The sequence below is a fragment of the Stenella coeruleoalba genome (assembly GCF_951394435.1).
Source record: "Stenella coeruleoalba genome assembly, chromosome: 9".
Taxonomy (NCBI): domain Eukaryota; kingdom Metazoa; phylum Chordata; class Mammalia; order Artiodactyla; family Delphinidae; genus Stenella; species Stenella coeruleoalba.
Window position 1 is genome coordinate 50,826,613 of NC_137155.1, and position 20,879 is coordinate 50,847,491.

General features: G+C 41.7%; 1 protein-coding gene across 10 annotated transcripts in view; it reads right to left on the reverse strand.

Annotated features, from left to right (window-relative positions):
• CDK14 (cyclin dependent kinase 14) overlaps nt 1-20,879 on the reverse strand; it is a 591,667-nt gene that overhangs the window by 146,151 nt on the left and 424,637 nt on the right. The window contains exon 11 of one of the 10 annotated variants that reach the window (XM_079931291.1): nt 10,854-17,898. The exons of the other annotated variants lie outside the window; for them this stretch is intronic. Within the exon in view, the coding sequence (XP_079787417.1) occupies nt 17,887-17,898 (12 nt within the window). The 3' untranslated portion in view covers nt 10,854-17,886. Of the gene's footprint in view, nt 1-10,853; nt 17,899-20,879 lie in introns of those variants that run through there. 10 annotated transcript variants of the gene reach the window in all.

The following is a 20,879-nucleotide window of genomic DNA, read 5'->3' on the forward strand; positions in this document are numbered from 1 at the left end:
GATGGTGTTAAATGATTCACAGCCAACTAACCAGTCTCTAGAAGGAGATTCTAAGCATTAGGAGCAAGGCTTTTTTTTTTTTTTTTAATTCTCTCTCTCTAGTCCAACGCGTGCGCGCGCGTGCACACACGCACACAGACACACACACACACAGTGCCAATTCCAACCTCTCTGGCATTTTCATCAGGGACTGAAAGGAAGACATAGAAAAATATCTTACATTCTCAGGTGACACAAAATAGAAGTGATATGTAATATCTCTTCTATTAAAAAATATTTAATCAGGTAGGAACAACTGGCTGAACCTAACAGGGAAACCCAATAGCAATAAACATAAAGTCCAGTATTTAGGTTCTACTAATTAATTGTTCAAGATGCGAAGACCTGGAAGGCAACAATTTGTATAAAAAAAGATCCAAGGCTTTTAGCTGAGTACAAATTCCATGAGACCATCCAGTGGAAATGAAAGATGGGGGTGGGCTGACTTGAAGGTGGCCCCTTAATCCCTGACTCCTGGTGTTCATGCCCTTCCCCTTGAGCGTGGATGGGACCAGTGACTTGCTTCTCACCAACAGAATACAGACAAAGTGATGAGATGCCACTTCTGTGATTACATTGTGTGAGATGCTGACTCCCATTTTGCTAGGAGACTCTCTCCCTCGCTGGCTTTGAGGAAGCAAGCAGTCACATGAGGAGGGATGCAGGACATCGAACTCAAGGCGGCCTCAGCCAACAGCCAGCGGGGACCTGAGGCCCTCTGTCCAGCAGCCTGCCAGAAGCTGAATGTTGTCCACAACCACATGAGCATGGGAGCAAAGCCTTCCCCAGGAGACCCTCACATAAGACTGCAGGCCCAGCTGACACCTTGACTGGAGCCCTGGAAGACCCTGAAGCAGAGCACCCAGCTAAGCCAGGCCTGGACTCCTGACCCACAGCAATTGTGAGATGCTAAGTGTGCATTCAGTCACTAAGTTTGCGTTAATATTGTTATGCAGCAGTACACAACGAATACCAATTTCACCCTTGAATCATACTATACACTAGTCAGAGCCCATCTGGATTGTTGCACCAGCACCAGGTGCTACCTGTGAAGAGGAACAAAAATAAATAAGGGATGTACCCAGAAAGGTCAGGAAGTGGTGGACCCGTGTCCCATGAGGTGGACTGGAAATGTTCACCCTTGAGAAAGAAACAGTTTGGGACGTCATAGATCAAGTAACTGCAATGCTGAGGGGGGCTGGTTTACGCTGTGCTGAGGGCCAATGGGGTAAGATACTAGTGAAAGACAAAGAAGGGCATACTAATGACAAGAGCTGTATAAAATGGAGTAGACAGACTCATGAGGCTTCATCAGATGAAAGGCTGGGCTGCACCACATTTTGCATCCAGATATAATAAGAATCAACTTCTGTCTCCCTATACACAAGGGTCGTGTGCAGTGAAAGTCTGATGTAACACTATGACCAAGAGTTTGGGCCATAAGATGAGGTCATGCATTTACATCTACCTTCATTTGTATTTGGCCGTAATTATAACTTATGGGGCAGATAGGGAGAAATGAGTTGATAAGGAAAAGGGTATATATATGAAAGGGGGTAGAGAAGGTATGGATGAAAGCTTTCCTTCCCCATTTTCTATCCAAAGTATATATCAATGGCAGTTATTTTGCAGGGAACCAGCACAATCAATGGCTGATATCAGAATATTTTCTAGTAGCAAGGTAAGCAAAATATATGCATGTATATGGTGTGTGTGTATTATGTGTGTATGTCTGTGCATACACACACACACGTATATACAGTTCCTTTCCTCCATCACGCCTTAGGCCTTACCTAAAGTGCCACCGGATAAGGGGTTAGCGTGTTAGGACTTCATTTTTGGCAAAGGCCAACGACATACAAGTTGAATGTGCGATTAGAAAAGCTGCTTTAACATGCTGTGTGATTCTGGGTTAGAGCAGCATAACCTGCAGTGAGATTCTGCAGAGCAGGGAGCTTTACCTAGGACAGGCCAGCAGGAGGAGCCACTGGACCAAGAAAATGAAAAGCTGCTGGGGCTTCAGAAAGCTGCTTGACTATTTAATCAGCTGCTCAACTGAAGTTGCTGGATTGAAAAAGATGGTGTTTCCAAAATATCCTGCAGAGTTTTCAACATGACAAAGGTTTAGATGAGAAGGAACCCAAATACATAAAGGACAGCTCTTAAGCGTTTTATTTAAAGTGAGATCAGTTCACCAGCTAGAAGATAAAGGTCTGGCTGAGTGGTGCTTGGCTGCCAAGTGGGAAGCATTTGGGAAGCATGAAAAAAATACAGATAAAAAAGAATACTAAAGACTGGGACCCACCTCAAAGTTCTGATTTAATTGGTTCAAGGTGCAGGCTAGGTATGCGGAATTTTCCAAACCTCCCAGTGATTCTAATGTCACAGCAAGGGTTGGGCTCGCTGACTGGCCCCATCTAACTAGGCCATCTCTCAGAGGCCCTCAGTTTAGTTAGACGGTATATAGATTTTTTTTTTTTTTAAGTCTTCAGCCTGGGTCCAGAGGGCTACAAAAGATTTTCAGTAGATGAATGAACAAAACAAGCAGTTGGCTGTTACAGAAATTAGAGGATACCTAGAAACTATATTGGAAACTACTCCACGAAACGCTCTTAACTGGAAAATTCTGCAGTGAAAGCAGCTCATTTAAAATGTTTCCCTCCAACAAAATTTTCCTTCTTTTCCCTCTCCCTTTCCTCCTACCGTTTCTATTCCCTGTCTCTCTAAACACTGACTCCCTCATTGATTTCACTCGCATCTCAACGGCTTCTCTCTTCTTTTCACTGAGTGATGTTATTCTGACAGGGCTTCAGACTGCCAGCTCCCCGCTGTGGGAGCCACAGGGATGGAAATGTCCCTGCACGTTGTTCAGGAGCCTGAGGGTGGAGGCTGCTGAGGCTGGAGGGGGCGATGTTGCCAAGCAAATGCAGCAGAACTAGACTGGCTGCCTGAAGCAGTGGTATAAAAAGCAAAAAAAGAAGGACACCCAGGGAGAGGCACTTGGAGGTAGGAACACTAGATGCTGGATGGAACCTTGCTGTTCGAAGTGTGGTCCATAAACTAGCAGCATCAGTATCACCTACAGAAAGAAGCTCAGGGCCCACTCCCAACCTGATGAATCAGAATTTATAATTCAACACAAACCCTGGGTGATTCATACACATACTTAAGTTTCAGAAGCACTGCATTTAAAGAAGTCATTCTAACTGGATTTTTCAACCAAAAAAGAGCAAGCAGTAGGTGGGAAGTAATCACTACAGGTACACCTTCATTCAGAGTACCTGTGGAAGATTATTTGTTCAGATAGCATTTGGAAGAGAGGTGGGCATCTCATATCGGGAGCTAGTACAGATGACAATGATTTGCGTGGAGGACTGCCTCAGCGTTCTATAAGTCAGAGTTCGCCCACCAGCACCTGCTTTCCTGTCCTTACTTTTACAGTCTTATACCCCAGGTGTCTCTTACAGCAAGAGGCTTCAAATCATTTCTCAAAACTGGCAGGATGTGAATAATAATAATCATAAAAGAAATACTCCATTCATCCACTGATGTTCTTTACTTGGGCTGCAAACTTGAGGCCAATTAAAACTCGATGACAAATATATGTGTCATATATGACATATAACACATGCCCAGATTGATCGCCATCTTCTTTTTCTTGCATGAAAGTAGTTTTCCTATTTACTGAGCATTGACTCTGTGCAAGGCAGTGCACTGATCATTGGGAGACAGAAAAATGTGTAACTGTAACTTCTGCCCTCAAAAATGTAGTATTTTAAATATTCATTTTTATTACATTAAAATTAAAAAGGACAAAACTATTGAACTAATTCATAACATTATGAAACTTGGACATCCTTCAGAGTGTTTTAGAAAATTATATAATTTTCAAAAACATGTTAATGTGAATGTATTAGATTCCTGTGGATGCTGTAACAAATAACCCCAAACTAGGTGGCTTAAAACAACAGAAGTTTAATCCTTTTGAGAGTCTTAAGTCAGAAGTCAGAAATCAGATTCATTGGGTTGAAGTTACTGTCAGCAGGGTTAACCTCCCTCTGGAGGCTCTAGGGGAGAATCCCTTTCTTGCCCCTTCCAGCTTCTGGTGGCTAAAGGCATTTTTCACTCTCATTTCTGCCTCTGTCTTCATGCTGTCTTCTCCTCTTCTGCATCAAATCTCCTTCTGGCTCACTCTTATAAGGACACTGATGACTGCATTTAGGGTCCTCCTGGATAATCTCCCCATTTCAAGGTCCTTAACTTAATCCCATCTGCAAAAACTACCCATTTTCTAAATAAGGTATAATTACAGGTTCAGGGATTAAGGTCTAATGTCTTTCATGTTTGTTATTCAGCCTACTACAGAGTAAAATGACCATTTACAAAATATTATTTCTAAATGACACTCAAAGTGGATATTTTATACATATAAAACATGAAGGAAACAGAAAAAAACTGTGAAAGTAAGTCTACTTGCAGCAATAACTTCACATAAGCTGCCTGACAGTTTGTAATGTTACACCTATTATTTCATACGAGTTGTGATCAACACAGTAAAATAGGGCAATATTGGCTACTCTGCAGGTGAGAAAACCATACTGCAAAGCAAGGCACTTGCTTAGGTGCCCTTGAAGAGAGGAACAGAGCCAGGACACAACCCGGATTTGTGTCTGGTGCCCTTCCTACCTTGTCACTTGGATGCCAGAGCAATTAACAGGACTGTTAATTCCTCTCAGGTGACTCCTAAAACAACTTCCGTACGCAGGACCAGCAAAGACCGAAGCCCAGCGGTCAGCCAGGCCATCTCACTAGCTACGTGACCCCTCTCCCCACAGCAGGTGCTGCTATGCTTCTGCTGACCTACTGGATGTACTGAGATTGGTTGCAAAGTCAAGGAATGATTCTCTCACAGAGCTATTTACTAAGAAAACGGATATTGTCATTTATTCTTATTCGATTCTATCCGACAATAGTAATGGAAGTGCTTATCCCTCAAACCAAAAAGAAAAAAATAATGTATTATTTTTTTCTTTCTTTGGATGTAGTGTACAGAATTTTGTTTATATTAGCATAATAAGCACCCATGAGCTCACCACCCCAGACAAGAGCTAGATTATTTAAAAACAACAACGTCAAATCCTCAGGCCCCATACAATCACCCAGCATCTCCTGCTCCCCACCTGCCGTAAGCTCCATTCTGAACCATGTTCATTACTCTACCTTCCTTTTAAATATAATTTTATTGTCCTTATAAAGATTATAAAACATTTTAATTTTAATTATTTAAAAATTTCTATACAAGATATAGGGCTGTAGCTAATCTTTTGAGATTTTTTTCCCCACTTAACGTTATATTGCTAAGATTCATCCAAACTCTTGTGTGACTATTATGTGAATAGAATATTATTCATCCACTCTCTTATTGATAGACATTTGTGTTGTTATCAGTTTCTGCCCAGGATTCAGGAAGGAAAACTGCATTACGTACAAATGGCAAGTTGAAAGCTCAGCAGTGATCTCATTATCCTTTCACCACCATAAAATTCCATAATACAAAAATAAAACACTGGCACCTACAATGGAGTTGTGTTCCAACAGTTTGAGAACTGTTTGGGACTCACAATATATTTCCCCAAAGAAACAATTCTCTACATGGTGGTTAGTCCCCTGGCTGCTGCACAAAAGCCTGTTGAATTCATAACAAACCAAATAGCACTACGGAGCCAAACCACTCTGCACAACGGGGCTTCCGATAAAAATGCAGCCACCATGGAAATCACAACACTTCCTATGGAGGTGGCCAGGGAGCAGGACAGGGCTCCTGTCCCCAAGACTCACCAAGCTCTAGCGTGGGGCAGCAAGGCCAGCCCAGAGGAGGAAGACCAGGCTGGTCCGAGGCTTCCAGGCCCACGGAGAGGCTGGGATGGGGACTGAAACCAAGAGGAAGGGAGCTCTGACTTGGGAGGAGTGACAAGCACTCTAGCAGAAGAGGTGAGGGGTCGTCAAAAAGGGAATCGTGGGCTTCCCTGGTGGCGCAGTGGTTGAGAGTCCGCCTGCCAATGCAAGGAACACGGGTTCGTGCCCCGGTCCGGGAAGATCCCACGTGCCGCGGAGCGGCTGGGCCCGTGAGCCATGGCCGCTGAGCCTGCGCGTCCGGAGCCTGTGCTCCGCAACGGGACAGGCCACAACAGTGAGAGGCCCGCGTACCGCAAAAGAAAACCCAAAAAACAAAAAAAACGGGAATCGTTTTCTCTGTGTCTTTTGCACTGGTTAATGGGGGTGGTGGTGGGCAACACAACAGTAAGGTGGGGTCCAGAGGTTGCCCTCACGGTGTCTCCAGTGGGTGAAAAGGCTTGGCTTTTCTTTCTCCTCTTCACAACCTTTGTATCTCTTCTTTCACAGAGGCACCTACTTGCACTGAGGATGGGACTTCGGAGAGGCAGAACTGGGGGCGGGGCAGGGGGAGCTCCTGGAGGAGGTGGAGAAAACTGAAAGGAGGTGCCACCTCCGCTGTGTTATGTCTGCAGTGCTGGAGCGGTGGGGGAAGGAGAGCATTAGAGCCTCCCGAGCTGTAGCAGGAGCAAGGGCTGTGTCTGTATCGAGAATATGTAGGTCAGGTCCTGCCTATCAAAAGGAAATCCATACATTTACCTGTTCTAAAAAAAGAGGCTATTATTTTTAGATCTTTGAATGGGCTATGCAGGAATGTATGAGTTACAGCTAAACCTCTGGTTAAGTTTACTGGCAAAAAAAAGAGCCTGTTAAAAAATTTAGGTCAAGATAGTTCTATAGAATGTCCTACATATGCAGTATTTTATTATAGTTTTGGCAGCTGTGTATATACTATTCAGATATATACAGTTACAGTTTCAACAGATATGTATGTTATTACATATTATTCATAAAAAGTTATTGTGAACTTGTTATTGCCAAGGACCGACCGTGCTAGAAGTTAGGATGCAATTATGGAAAAGATAGTCCTTGATAAAGGTAATCTTCATGATAAACTCTAGGTCCTCCAGGGCCCCACGGGCCTGCTCCTTCCTGATCAAGAATAGATTCACTTCGTTATAAAGTAGAAACTAACACACACATACACAGACAAAACAATGATGTTGAAAAAGAACAGTAAAATAAAAGAGAAATTGTTCCTCAAAAAAAAAAAGAATAGATTCCCAATCCCAAAGCAACGTTCTCCTGGCAATTGATATGAAATACCACAGACTTTCTCCTACAAAAGGGGTTACTTATTCCTAACAGATTCAGTGGGTCAAGAACTGGTATTTAGAATACCAATGTTAAACTTTAGTATTCATAACCTAAAATCAGTAAATTACTTAGAGTTGACAATGAGGTATTCTATCAGGAAGTATGGCTGCCAATGAAGTCCTGACAACTCTGGATGCCCCTGACAACCACTGGCACATCAAGAGAGGTGGGATTCTGCAATTCTCTGGACAACGCTGAGCTAAAGGTTCATCAGTGTTACAATGACTTAGTTGTAAATTTTCAGTCGCTGTTATTCTTGATTTTAAATTCTAAACTGGTATTAATTTAGCTTCATTAGTACCAGATTATTGTGAGCTATCTTATTAACTTCACATTATATTTAACGCATTTCTGCATCAAGGACATACGTAGCCTATTATTTTCCAATAACTAGAAATTATGACAGTTGTGCATTATGGGTTATATATGAATCAGCCAAGAGACTAAGGCTAAAGCAGATACACCTAATTCTTCTTCACCCCTTAATCTGTGTTCTTCAAATACTCATTGCTATGGACTGAATCTTTGTGTCCCCCAAAACTCAGAGGTTGAAACCCTAACCCCCAATGTGATGGTATTTGGAGATTGAGTCTTTGGGAGATAATTAGAATTATATTAGGTCAGGAGGATGAGGGCTTCATGATGGGATTAAGGTCCTTATAAAAAGAGGAGGAGACAAAGGATCTCTCCATGCGCACACTCCAAGGAAGGCCATGTAAAGACATAAACAGGAAAAGGGCCCTCACCAAGACCTGACCATGCTGGCATCCTGATCTTGGACCTCCAGCCTCCAGAACTGAGAAGTAAACCTTTGTTGTGTAAGTCCCCCAGTCTATGGTATTCTGTCACAGCAGTCAGTAGTGACTAAGACACTGACATTTACTGTTTTCTCCACAGTTAAACAGGAAAGGATGGGGTTGGTAGGCCAAGAGTTTACAGGGGTCAGAGGGGTTGGGGGGAGGGGCTTCAGCACCTATGAATATGAAATGTGGTATAATGAATAAAAGCCCTAAACGGGGATCCATGATTTATACAAAGACATACAAATGGTGTGTGAAACAGGTTGAGTGATTTGCAACGGCCAAACAGCCAATGGTGATAGGTGTGGGGAGGGGAGACGGGATGGTCTCTGAACTCTAGAGATCTAATGGGCTCCCTCCCATTAAATTATACTGTAAAAATAATTTAAACACTCATGATGACCTCTGACCACAAATTTTATCCTCATGTGAAGGACAAAGCAGAGATTAAAGATACCCAGATAAATCAGGGGTTGGGCTAACAATGGTATCTCTTCCTCTCCTCCACCACGCTTCTCTAAGACCATCCTGTTTTGTTATTTCTTGAGAAGTTGTTTTCACTCTGGATGATCAACACATCATAAAATATTGCCATCATGGTTTATTATTTTCAGTAAAGGATAAAGTTTCCCCAAAGTTTGGGATCTCGATGTTGACATGTGTGGCCTCCTCACACAGGGGAAGCTGTCAGCAGCTGCTTTAGCTCTCCTCTCTCAAGAAGGCAGCTTCTCATCATTCCCTCTCCGCTGTGCCCCATCCTCCTGCTGACAGGTTACAGGGGACAAAGGACAGCCTTGCAAGACTGCCTGTCAACAAAAGGAGCAAAGGGCCAGTCCAAATAAAGCACAAAGCCTTCTAATGATCACAGTCACTAAAAAGGCAGGGAACTTAGTTCTTTCAAAGAGCTCACCTAGATTTTCTAATATTCAGCCACCTCTGTCTTTGTCTTATGATTAAAATAGGCTCACAGCGCAACAAGCTGAGGAACAGAGATTGAGGGTGGATAGGCATTTTTGAAAGATAAAAAGTGAGGATGTTGGCCAATGGCGCTGCTGCCTAAGAGTCCTAGGGACTCATTCTTTTAGTATAAGTGAAATTAAATTAAAAGCGGAAGGAAACACTCACTGCCGCTCTTATTTTCCTACGTTGCTTTAGAGACAGTGCACACGCCATTGGCTCAGAGTCTTACTTGCACAAGATTGTCCTCAGCACATGCGTTTTCAGACTACACTGTACTTTACAAACAGAGCCATTTGTGCCTTTCTTTCTCCTGCTAGCCTTGTCAAAAGAAGGCAGCAGCCGTATGATCAAGGTCATCTACAGTCCCTTAAAGCACCGGACTTGAATCCAAGTCAAATCACCATCATTTTCAGCACTTTCTCATTCCATGTACCATGCTTACATGAGTGCAATTTAATGAGACGTAAGTCATAAAACTCACTGTCCTCTACTAGCTTATTCACTGCCTAAGGCTTAAACTACCTCCTACTTGAACTGACAAGCTAGGTTTCCCCAAGATGCCTTTGAAAATATACTCTTCCATCTTTAGACAATCCCCTGGAAGAAACACATCTCTTCCTTAATTGGCTCTTCTGTCATTGATTTCATAATTAAAAGATCCAAACAGTGCCAAGCAATTCAGTTTTGTTATGGTGTATTCATAACATAAAACAGACTTTGATTCTCTTATTCACATGTACTATGAAAAGTTCTATTACTAGATTAGAAACAAACACTTTGAAAATACTCAGACTCAACCAAGACCTCGCTTATTTTAGATGATGCCAGGGGTGATACAGGTGGACAAACAAAATACCTCAAAACACATATTCCCAATTCTTAAGTTACTTTAAAATTATCCAACAGTATTTGCATTTGAGGCCAGGCTGGACTTTGTTTGAAGTAAGGGTAGGGTAGAAAACTCTTAGTTGGTTGAGTACAAGGAATGTTCATGGTTGTAGACTTCAGAGGGTATGAATGCAAGATGAGAGCATGAAGTATTCAGGGGCTGCTACTAGGAAGAGGTGTTTGGAGAGTGCCCGCTGAAGGCTGAGGGAAAGGAGGGTCTCTGTCCCATTGTCAAGTGCTCCTCTTGTGCAGGACATGTTGGAAATCACCTTATTTAATCCTCTCAACAAAGCCTCCACGTGGGTCATATTCCTCCATGTTACAGATGAGGAAACGGAGGCTTAGAGATACCGAGAGACTTGACTAAGGCCTCACCATGCAGACAGAAGAGGCAGGATTTAAAAGGGGTATCCGGATCCAAAGTCTACACTCCTTACTTAATATGACCCTGTTTCGAGGTTCTAGGCTCAGGCTGTATCCTTCCTTCTGGGATGAAACTGTCCACCCCCACTCAGTCATTCTTCTGGTTGGGAAGCCACCATCACATCCTGGAGGTGGCTCGGGGAATTATCGGGGGGCAATCCTAACAGGATGAGTGAACTCATTTCTTCCTTATCCTTGATAACCTCTGCGTGCTTTCTATTTTTCCCCATTTAGCTCTGAAAAAAGTATATAACCACGTCACATTCTACCAGACAATCCATCAAATGGAATTACCTTAACTAATCAGCTATACTGCTCAGTGATTAAGAGACTGTCTACCAGATCTGAGTTTAGGTCTTGGTGTACCATTTACTTACCAACCACATGGTCTTGGTAGGTACTAGGACCTCCAAAATCAGTCTATCTGTACTCAAATCTCTACTTAAATATTTTGAATGCTGTAACTTAACTTCTTTTATTCTAGTTAGTTAACTTCCCTGTGCCTCAGTTTCTTCTTTGGTAAAATGGTGATAACAAAGAGTACCTACCTCATTGGGTTCTTGGTAAGAAGACTAACTAAGGTAATCCATGTAAAGTCCTTAGAGTCCCATGTGACACACACTGGCACTCAGTGAATGTCAGGGGCCATCACTATCATCACCATTATCATTTATACGGGTTGATTAGCTTCTTTAAGACACACTTTCCTTTTACAGTTATGGGATAATAATAACACGATTTCACAGCATTGTGAGAGTTAGTGAGATAATGCATAAAAATGCTTACCATGTCACTTTGTGTAGCTAACAGTAATAGTGGTAGTATTAGTAGTGATGAAAATATTTATCTATTTCCTCACTGTCGGACTTTTCTATTCGGAAATCTTTGTGTCCTTGTGACTATTTAGCAACTCCAGGAAGTCTCGTTTCTAAGCCAAATAATATGAATATTTAACATTTTTTCTAACTTATTCTGTAGAATCATGCGTCAATTTATAATTCCATCAAGAGTACGAGAGTACATCTTGCCAAGAGTAGGATTATTTTGAAAAATCTTCCCTGAAGGATTATATATCTTGCTGAAGCTGTGGAAGTCAACATTATGTGGTGATCTCCACAATCACGACTAGGACCAAGAAAAATCAAATTGAAATTTTGTGTCACTATGATACAGAAAATCGATGATGGAGAAGCAGGAGCTACAAGGCCTTTGTTATGAAGACTGTACATCACACATGCTGATAAATGAACAAGCCTGATGAGAACATCATCTTCCCCTGTGTGAGAAGGTGGTGCTGTGATGTGAAAACTACACCCTCACGAAGTACACTGTGTCCTCAACAGGACAAGGAAATCAATAAAGAGCACAGCTCACATACTTGCAACAAAAAACCAGGGTTAGTACTTTTGAAGTATTCAGTTGTTTCATTAGATGAAAAATGTCTACTTCGAGGGCTTAAAATATCGACGCCCCAAAGAGTTCTTCCTTACTGCCACATGGCATCGGTCTTAGACGAGATCATGGTGAGAGGCTCCCAAGGCCACGGGAATAAGTTAAGGGGATGCAGCTTCTCACTGTGCAGGAAATAATTCTTCTTAAGAGGCCATATATCAGTCCAGAAGGAGCTGAGAAGCTTTTTAAAAGATACATCAGAAACAAACTAAAAGAGATTCATTCCGGTCATTTTCTTTTCCTCTTGAACACAAATGAAAACAAAAGTTGCTAATAAAAATATAATACACTCGCCCGTGTATCTTACAATAACTAGACACCCAATCTGCATTTATATAAATTTCAGTGGAGATCTCTTGTGACCTAAATTATGGTAACATGTTTGCCTCTGGAGTAGAAACCTGGTACTGTGGTCCTGGGGTAAGAGACATGTTTTTTACTGTTTACTATTTTGTACTGTTTGAATTTTTTAAAATTATGCATGTTTTAATTATTTTAAAGAAACTCATGGATAACTATGTAAATAAATAAATATATAAAATGTACTGGGACATTTGGCAACACCTGTAGACATTTTTGGTTGTCACACGTAGGGGTAGGGATTGCCACTGGCATTTAGAGACCAGGCCCACTGTTAAACATCCTACAATGCATAGGACCGTCTGCTAAGATGAAGAATATCCAGCTCAAAATGTTAACAGTGTTGCTGTTGAGAAAGCCTCTCTCTAAATGATGGGCCTTTACATAGAGAACATAAACACACAGAGTATGAATTCTACAAACAACTACTGAAGCTGCTTCTTGGCTCATCACTACTCCAGACAGAGGATATCATCCAAAGAGACAGGGAATGGGGCTGATCCTACAGGTGGCACACCTCCCCCATGCCCAAGCAGTTTCCTGCCTGACTGAGGAGGAACAGCTTCCATCAGTGGCTCTTAGCAGAGGAAGCATTAACAGCAAGATCGGGACCTTTCCTGTTGCCTCAAGACACCTTGGAGAGATGACCATAACGTCCTCTCCTCATGGGCCTGTGTGGGTGGAGAGGCAATTAGGGGGTGTCCTACTCCAATTATTCTTGTTTAAGCAAGTTTGGATAAAAGCCATTCACACTTTTACATTTTAAATATATCACTAGCACCTATATTCAATGATAATCCAGTGGCATCAACCAATGGTCTATTTGAGACTCATAGGCTTCAATTAACTTAGGGACAGTATGGTAACTAAAGGAGGAAAGTTTCTTACACAGCACTATTTGCTTAGAGGGACACTGGTCCCCAAAAAGATCCCTTGACAAGACAACCAAAAAACTTCAAATAGGCAATACTTAGGGAGGTTTCACTGATGGCAAAATAAAAGAGGAATGGATGACTCTTGCCTCCTTGAAACATATCGTTTATTTAGGTTCATTTCAACTTATCCTAATATTGTGCCTTCCCTCCCTCTCTCTCTCAGTAGATGTCCTATCCTTGCTCAGTTTTGCATTACAGTATATTGTAATAAGACCACATGTTTGAGCTGAAAGGGACCTTAAAAATCACCCAACAAAATCCTCACATTTTATAGATAACAAAAGTAGCTGACACGTATAGGGATTTTTATGTACCCAGCATTTTTTTCAGTGATTTACTTCTATTAATTCCTTTAGTCCTCAAAACTACTTGGTGAGTTAGATATTATTATTATCATTCCCATTTTACTGATGGGAAAATGAGACACAGAGAGGTTAAGTAACATGTTGTCAGAATTCTAAAATGACCTTCAGTTAGTCATGCCCTTGTATAACCCCCTCCCACTGAATGCTGAAGAAGCTATGACTTGCTTCTAGCTAATAGTATATGGCAATGGTGATAGGAGGGTCACTCCTATGATTATAAGACTCTGTCTTAGTAGACTCAGTAGACTGGAGAGAGATTCTCCCACTGGCCTTGAAGAAGCAAGCTGCCATGTTGTGAGAGGTACTACAAGACAGCCACACGGCAAGGAACTGGGGGGCCTCTAGGAGCCAAGAGAAGCCCCTGACTGACAGCAATAAAACAAGGACATCATCCCTACAACCATAAGGAACTGAATTCTGCCAATCACCACGTGAAATTGAAAAAAGATCCCAAGGTCCAGAAAGAAACGCAGTCTAGTCAACACCTAGACTGCAGCCTTGTGACACCTTGATCAGAGGATCCAGTTATGCTGTGTCTGGACTCTTGACTCACACAAGCTATGAGGCAAAAATACATATTGCTTTCAGACACTAAGTTTATTGGAATTTATTAGGAATCAATGGAAAAATAACAGCCATGTCCAAGATCACAAAGCAAGTCAAAGGAAGAGCAAGGATTCAAACCCTAGTGGTAAGGCTCCACTATCCATCCCCCTAACCACAAACACCAAACTGTTAACAGTGGCCATCTCTGGGGCAGGGGGCAGGGAGAGGTGAATTATTTTACTTTCCCTATTTAATTTTTCTTCATTGCACTTTTTACTCTCTGACCTATAACACACTCATGAACACATGCACAAATACACAATTTACTGTCTGTTTCTCTGATTAGAATATGAGACCCATGTGGGCAAGATTTCTGATTTTTTTGTTCACTGTTGTATTCCCATCACCTAGAACAATGCCCAGCACTAAGTATATGGCAGAATTATTTGTTGAATTCCGTGAATGAATGAAATCATTGAGAAGTTGAGGCTTAGAGACTTGCTCAAAGTCCCTCAATGGTTAGCAGCAAAGCCAGATGTGATCAATTGTGTTACTGATCTTGATTCCTCACCCCTTCCTATAACTGCACCCTCTGTCATGTGACTCTGCAGTTCCTCCATGGCACTCTAACTTGTCTGGTTAATGGGATGGAGCTGGAAGTGAAAGGGGCAGTTACCAACTTAGGAGGTAGCACCTGTTTCCATTCGCCCTTCACGCCCTTCTGCCATTGCCACAGAAAAGCACACCTTGATTAGCCCACTGGTCCAAGGAGGATAAAAAATATGCGGAGCAAACCTGGACTTCGATGAGCTGATCTTGGATCAGCCAACCTAACTAACCCATATGAGCATTTGAACAAGAATAATTGTTTTAAGCTGCTGAATTCTGAGGCAGTTTGTTATGCAGCATTATCATGGAACAGAAAGAGTTCTTTTGCACTTTTAGCCTACCTGAGGTCTTATTAATGTGGAATTTTACAGCATTGGCATTCTGGGGAAGAAAGCCCTAGCAGTAAAGGAAGACAAAATTGATGCTTTAATAGTCCTTTTGTTGGCTATAGGATACTTTGTAACCATTATGTTAAAAGCAGATTTTTAGGCTAGAACACATCAAAGATCATAATTCTACTAAAATAACAAAACCAATACATAAATGCACTTCTGAAATTAAGGCATTACAAAAAAAGTCGTTTTAGATTAAAGGGAGAGTGAAGGTGTGAATTGGAGCCAGGAGTTCAATAGCTAAGAAAGCCCAAGTCAATGTAGAGCTGACAATGGTTAATCATCCAGTTTCAAGATCTGAAAAGACTAAAAAGGGTTTGGATTTTTGTAGCCTGCAGTCTCTGTCTATACTTTAAAATATAGTATTATTGTCCATAATTTAGTCAAAATGGAAAATAGATCAAAGATAAGTCTATTTGGTGTAATTTTCCCTGGATAAGGGTGTAGAAGGAGTGTCAAAGCTTAATATTACAGACATAAAAGCAGAAGTACCAGGAAGCTGTTAGCTGGATGGAGCTGTCCTTTCACAGGGCTGAGCTAGCCCACGGGCGGTGATGCAGATGATAGGAGTGGAAGCAGGCTTAGCACCAGGCTGCTACATCTCTGCCAATAAGAACAGCCGAGTTATTCTTACTTATTGGGACCTACTCTATGCCAGGCTCCCTCTGCTAGAATATATATATCATATATATATAAGATATATATATATATCATATATATACGATCTTCAATCATCACAGTGATCCCAGCAAGTTAGGTACTCTTGTGTTCATGATACAGACAAGGCTCAGGAAGTGAAGTTCGCTGTAAGAGGGCAAACTGGTAGTAAGTGGAGGTGAGGAAAAAGAAAACAGAGCCCTGACCTCAAGGTCTAGATCCTTTCTGCACCATCACCTGCTCCTCAGGTTTCTAAATAAGGTGGCTTCCTTTCCTTTCTGTTTTTTCTTGCTTCTTTTGAGTTTATCCAGTTTGTATCTAGTCATCATTAATATCATGACTTATAGAATAAATTTACTCAGCAATACCACTGTCCCCATGCCTCTGTTCAGGAAACAGTGCCACATTTATTTGTCTATTGTTTGCCAGCACAACCCCTGGCTGATGCAAAGCCAATCTAATTTGATTTCATCCAAGCCCTGAAATTGGATGAAGCTGGTTAGCAGCACCATTCTTTACTTATGGAAATAATCTGGAAGGCTGGCTAGCTTCTGCACTCTGGTGGCCCTGTAATTCAAAATGCTCTGTTATCTTTCTGCACAGATTCACCTACTCACAGAACACAAGGAATAACAGAATACACCAGTGTTGGCCCTTCCTCCCAGAGCTCTTTGAATGCAGAGCCCTTCCAGAAGCACTGATACTCATCCATCATAGAGCATTGCCTATTTGCCCCACTTATGTCAAACACGAACACCCATTCAGGCAGATGAAGTCATCAATAACAGCAACACACACCCAAAGTCCAGCATTTGAGGGAACATCACCAAGCAGCCAGTACTGCTGAGCTGAAAGTTTCTATGAAAGCTCACCAGGAGATATCTTGTTTCAAAGGACTTGCCTCTCTAAAATCTTTATTTCTAACTTTCAACTGTAAAAAAAGTTATTATGGACGATCATATGCAAATAAACAAATAATAATAATAATTAACAGTATTGGACCATATTTGACAAAAAGTGAGTGTGCTAGCAGAGGCCCAGTCCTAAACCTTGCAGGAAACTACCATCTGGAAATGCTCCCTGCACGCCCTGGACATCATATTATGTCCATCTTATCAGCAGAACGTTCTCTTTTCCTTCCACTAACGGGCACTAAGAACTGTTTCATACTTTTCTTTTACATTATCTTGAAAATCTTTCCATATGAGAGAAAACAGTGGGGAATAAAATCTTAGGTCAATCTCTATTGAAAGTGAAATGTTTCTCACTAAGAAGCATTAACTTCAGAGAAAACAGACCTGTGTCCTTAAACAATTTTTGCTCATTACAAATGGATTCCAGCAGATAAAGTGAAGAAAAGAAACATCACAGGACCCACGAGTAGACAAACAAGAGCCCTGTAGGGATTCAGCCTGCCTTCCTTCTCGATATTGGGATTTTGCTTCTTATTTCCTTTTCCTCTTTTTCTCAACAGGAACAATAGTCATATTGACATCTGTGGGAAGCTTAAACAAAGGTCCCTTCTAGGTCACGGTCTGTGCCTCTACAGTACTGGTGCATATGGAGTTACTGTAGACAAGGCTTTGTTAGTTTTGTTTGAAAGTTTGACTGACGAATAAAAATTCATTCACACAGGGCTTCCCTGGTGGCGCAGTGGTTGAGAGTCCACCTGCCGACGCAGAGGACACGGGTTCGTGCCCCAGTCCGGGAAGATCCCACATGCCGCGGAGCGGCTGGGCCCGTGAGCCATGGCCGCTGAGCCTGCGTGTCTGGAGCCCGTGCTCTGCAATGGCAGAGCCCACAACAGTGAGAGGCCCGTGTACCGAAAAAAAAGAAAAAAAAAAAAAATTCATTCACATACATGCCCTCCCCACCCTCCACTCCTCCTATAGAATCCAGCCTCCAAAACCTTAAAACCTGCCATAAATGATGAATGTAAAAGGCATCTTACATATAGTACCACTGGATTTATCACAGCAAGGCCTGAGATAAACTATATGCTACTTAGATTTCAAACGCACCCTGCAATTCTGCTTCTGACCTAGACTGAAAATCTCCCCAGAAGTCCTTACTAAATATACATGATTGGAGCCTGGGTTGGGTGGGCTGAGGAGGAGCAGTAAAAATGCACAACTCACATTTCAGCAGAACTTGTTAGTCCAGATGGAGCCACAGACCACACACTGAACAATTAGAGTATAACCTATAAAGAGTACAAATTAACACGTATAAACTATCCACCCAGTTGACGGCACCAGGTATGCTAATGGCTTGATGGATTTTCATTAACGCTTGAGAGCATGTTTGGAATAGTCTTCCTTAAAATTCAGGGATATACCAAATTCAGTCCTCGAGGCCTGAAGGGCCAGCAGAAATCATGGTAAAATGAGAGGAATGTGTAGAGGGTGGCTGGTAGAAACATGCTGAGTATAATTTTCTTTTTTTGCGATACACAGGCCTCTCACTGTTGTGGCCTCTCCCGTTGTGGAGCACAGGCTCTGGACGTGCAGGCTCAGCGGCCATGGCTCACGGGCCCAGCCGCTCCGCGGCATGTGGAATCTTCCCGGACCGGGGCACGAACCTGTGTCCCCTGCATCGGCAGGCGGACTCCCAACCACTGCGCCACCAGGGAAGCCCTCAAGCATAATGTTTTTGCCAGCAGAGAAAACATGTCAGATTTCAAATATACCCAAATCAAAATTCACCAGGGCAGAGGCTCTAACCTGCAGGCACAGGTCTGTAGGTGGAGATTGGCTGGAGGGCTGCTTTTCCCATAGGCAGCTCTCTAGTTCCACATAGCACCATGCAGGGCAACAGTAGTAGGAATCTGTTTAGTAGTGGTTAGTATAAGAATTGCTCATGCTAGGTTGGTAATCCATTTCTGAAAAGTTCTGCATGAAATTCTGCATCCATTTCTGCATGAAAATGCTATTGAGAGCCTATTTCCCATTAATATAAGTGAGAGTGAGAGGAATTTTGACATGCTACATGTCAAAACCCCAACCCCCCAATTTCCCCAAATGTTATTACAACACTGGAGTCTACTAATACATGTCACCAACTATCATTTTAGGATACTTCCTGTAAAGGCAAACAAATGTTTTACAGATGCTCATATACATAGTCTTACCTATATTCCAGGAAGTAGAGTATGAAAAGCCAATACATGTTCTACTGGGATAAAACAAAATAAAACAAAACAAAATAAAAAAGCAACCCTGTTCATTGGGAACAGAAATGCTGCTGATGTATCTGTAATTATCGTGAGCAATGCTGGCTGCAGATGGCATATGGGATACAACCTGTGTGATCTGAATGGTGAGTAATGAGGAATTAGTGATGGAAGAGCATCCTGAGGCTGCAGACAGCATAGCCGTGAAGAATGTACAGAACATGGATAAGGGAGTAAAAATCAGGGAATGGCTGGAGGAAGGGGTGATGGTTGGAGAAAACAAGAGATAAGAATGAGCTTGGTAAATAAGGAGGTTCAATAAGGAGACCAACCATATTTGACGTAAAGGAACAATGGGCAAGTGAGCTTGAGTCAGATAAGAAGAGATTAAGGTGTCTGGACTTCACCTAATGCAGCAAGACAAGCAAAAGCACAAACAGACTAAGGCAAAGTCAAAGAACACATGAAGAGAACATTCTGTCAGATTGAGATAACACGCTAGAAGGAAAATTACTAAGCATATTAATAAATCTCAGTGACAGTGGAAAGAACTTTTTAAAACTTAGTTTCAAGGATGTTTTAATATGAATAAGAAACTCAAAGACTTTGAGAACTGAAAGGGGCTTTCACAGTTGTCCCAGTCAACAGTGAATCTTCATAAAGGGCTGGTCTGCATAGCCAGGCAAGTGGGCACTCGGGCGGTGGAACCTGAGCTAGGTTGTCCCCTCACACATTTGGGGGCACATACCATAATGGAATTGGATACCTATATCTCATATCAAACAAGCCTCTATTAGTAACAATAATGACCACTAACCTTTACTGGCAGCTAATCCGGTTTAATGACAGTTAACCACTGGCAAGTTTCTTTAAAATATTAGTTTGTTTAGTGCTCACAAAATCCCTATGCTTGGGTAGTCTACTGCCGTCTCTCCATCACATGTAACCTGGTGACAATATTCTAATAATGATGAGGAAAAAAATCACCATTGTTGTATGTGATGGCATATTTAATGCCATAGAGTTGGCAACAATTATTTTAAATCTTGGGGAAAAAGAAAAAACATGGGGTAGCCCATCATTCTAAACATGCATGTTTTGACTCCAAGAAAAGAAGGAGGAATTCACAAAGTAATTTCCACTTCTGTTCTGGATGACCTTTGTGTTTCAGTTTTCCCGTGTCTATAATAAAAGTCAGCATTGGATTATACTTAAACCGAAGGTGAAGTTTGGTAATAGAACCAGCAGAAAGACATGTTGTTTAATGCAATGTTTTAAAGTTCTAATATCTTGACAACTAACAAAAATGTCATCAGCTTAAACACTAAAAGAGTTTCTGTGAGATAATCTCAGTTATAGTTTCTGTAACTATAAAAGAAAATAAAATTAGGTCACCTACTTTCCAGTCCAATTTTCCAACTCTGAAGATCCAGTTCACTAGTCACACAGATTCATGCAGGGCTGGAAACACTCTCTAGCATTTTCAGCTGTGCAGAGCTGACCCCCTTCAGATTGAGTCTTAATTACATGTTACCTCAAATTAATCCTGTTACATAAAGTTTGTGATTATTATAGTCAGACACAAAGATTCTCCTATCTTAGAAGTGCCTTTTCTTACCTCAAGGTAAGTTAAGGAGAAGAAGCAAGAGTAAAAACCACAAAGATAATGAGACCGTGTGGTCTACAGAAAGATCTTCCCTTAAAAACACTGCTAAATTGATAGGATAGGAACCTAGGCTTTCACCAGACTGGAGTTATTTATGAAGAAAAGTTCAAATAGTCTCAATGCCAGAGGGACATTTTAAAAGAAAGAGGAAGAAAGGTCTCATGTCGGAAACAACCTGGTAGGTTCCTTTGACGATTTCTAGAATGTCTTTCCGTAAATCTTGACTCAGTTTCTGGGCTTATAAAATTTTGAGAGGCACAGGTAATAAAATACAAAGAAGTTCTAATAATTGGTAGAAGCAAGTGGACATAAGCAAAGAACAATCCACTGCCTGAAAGCAAAACTC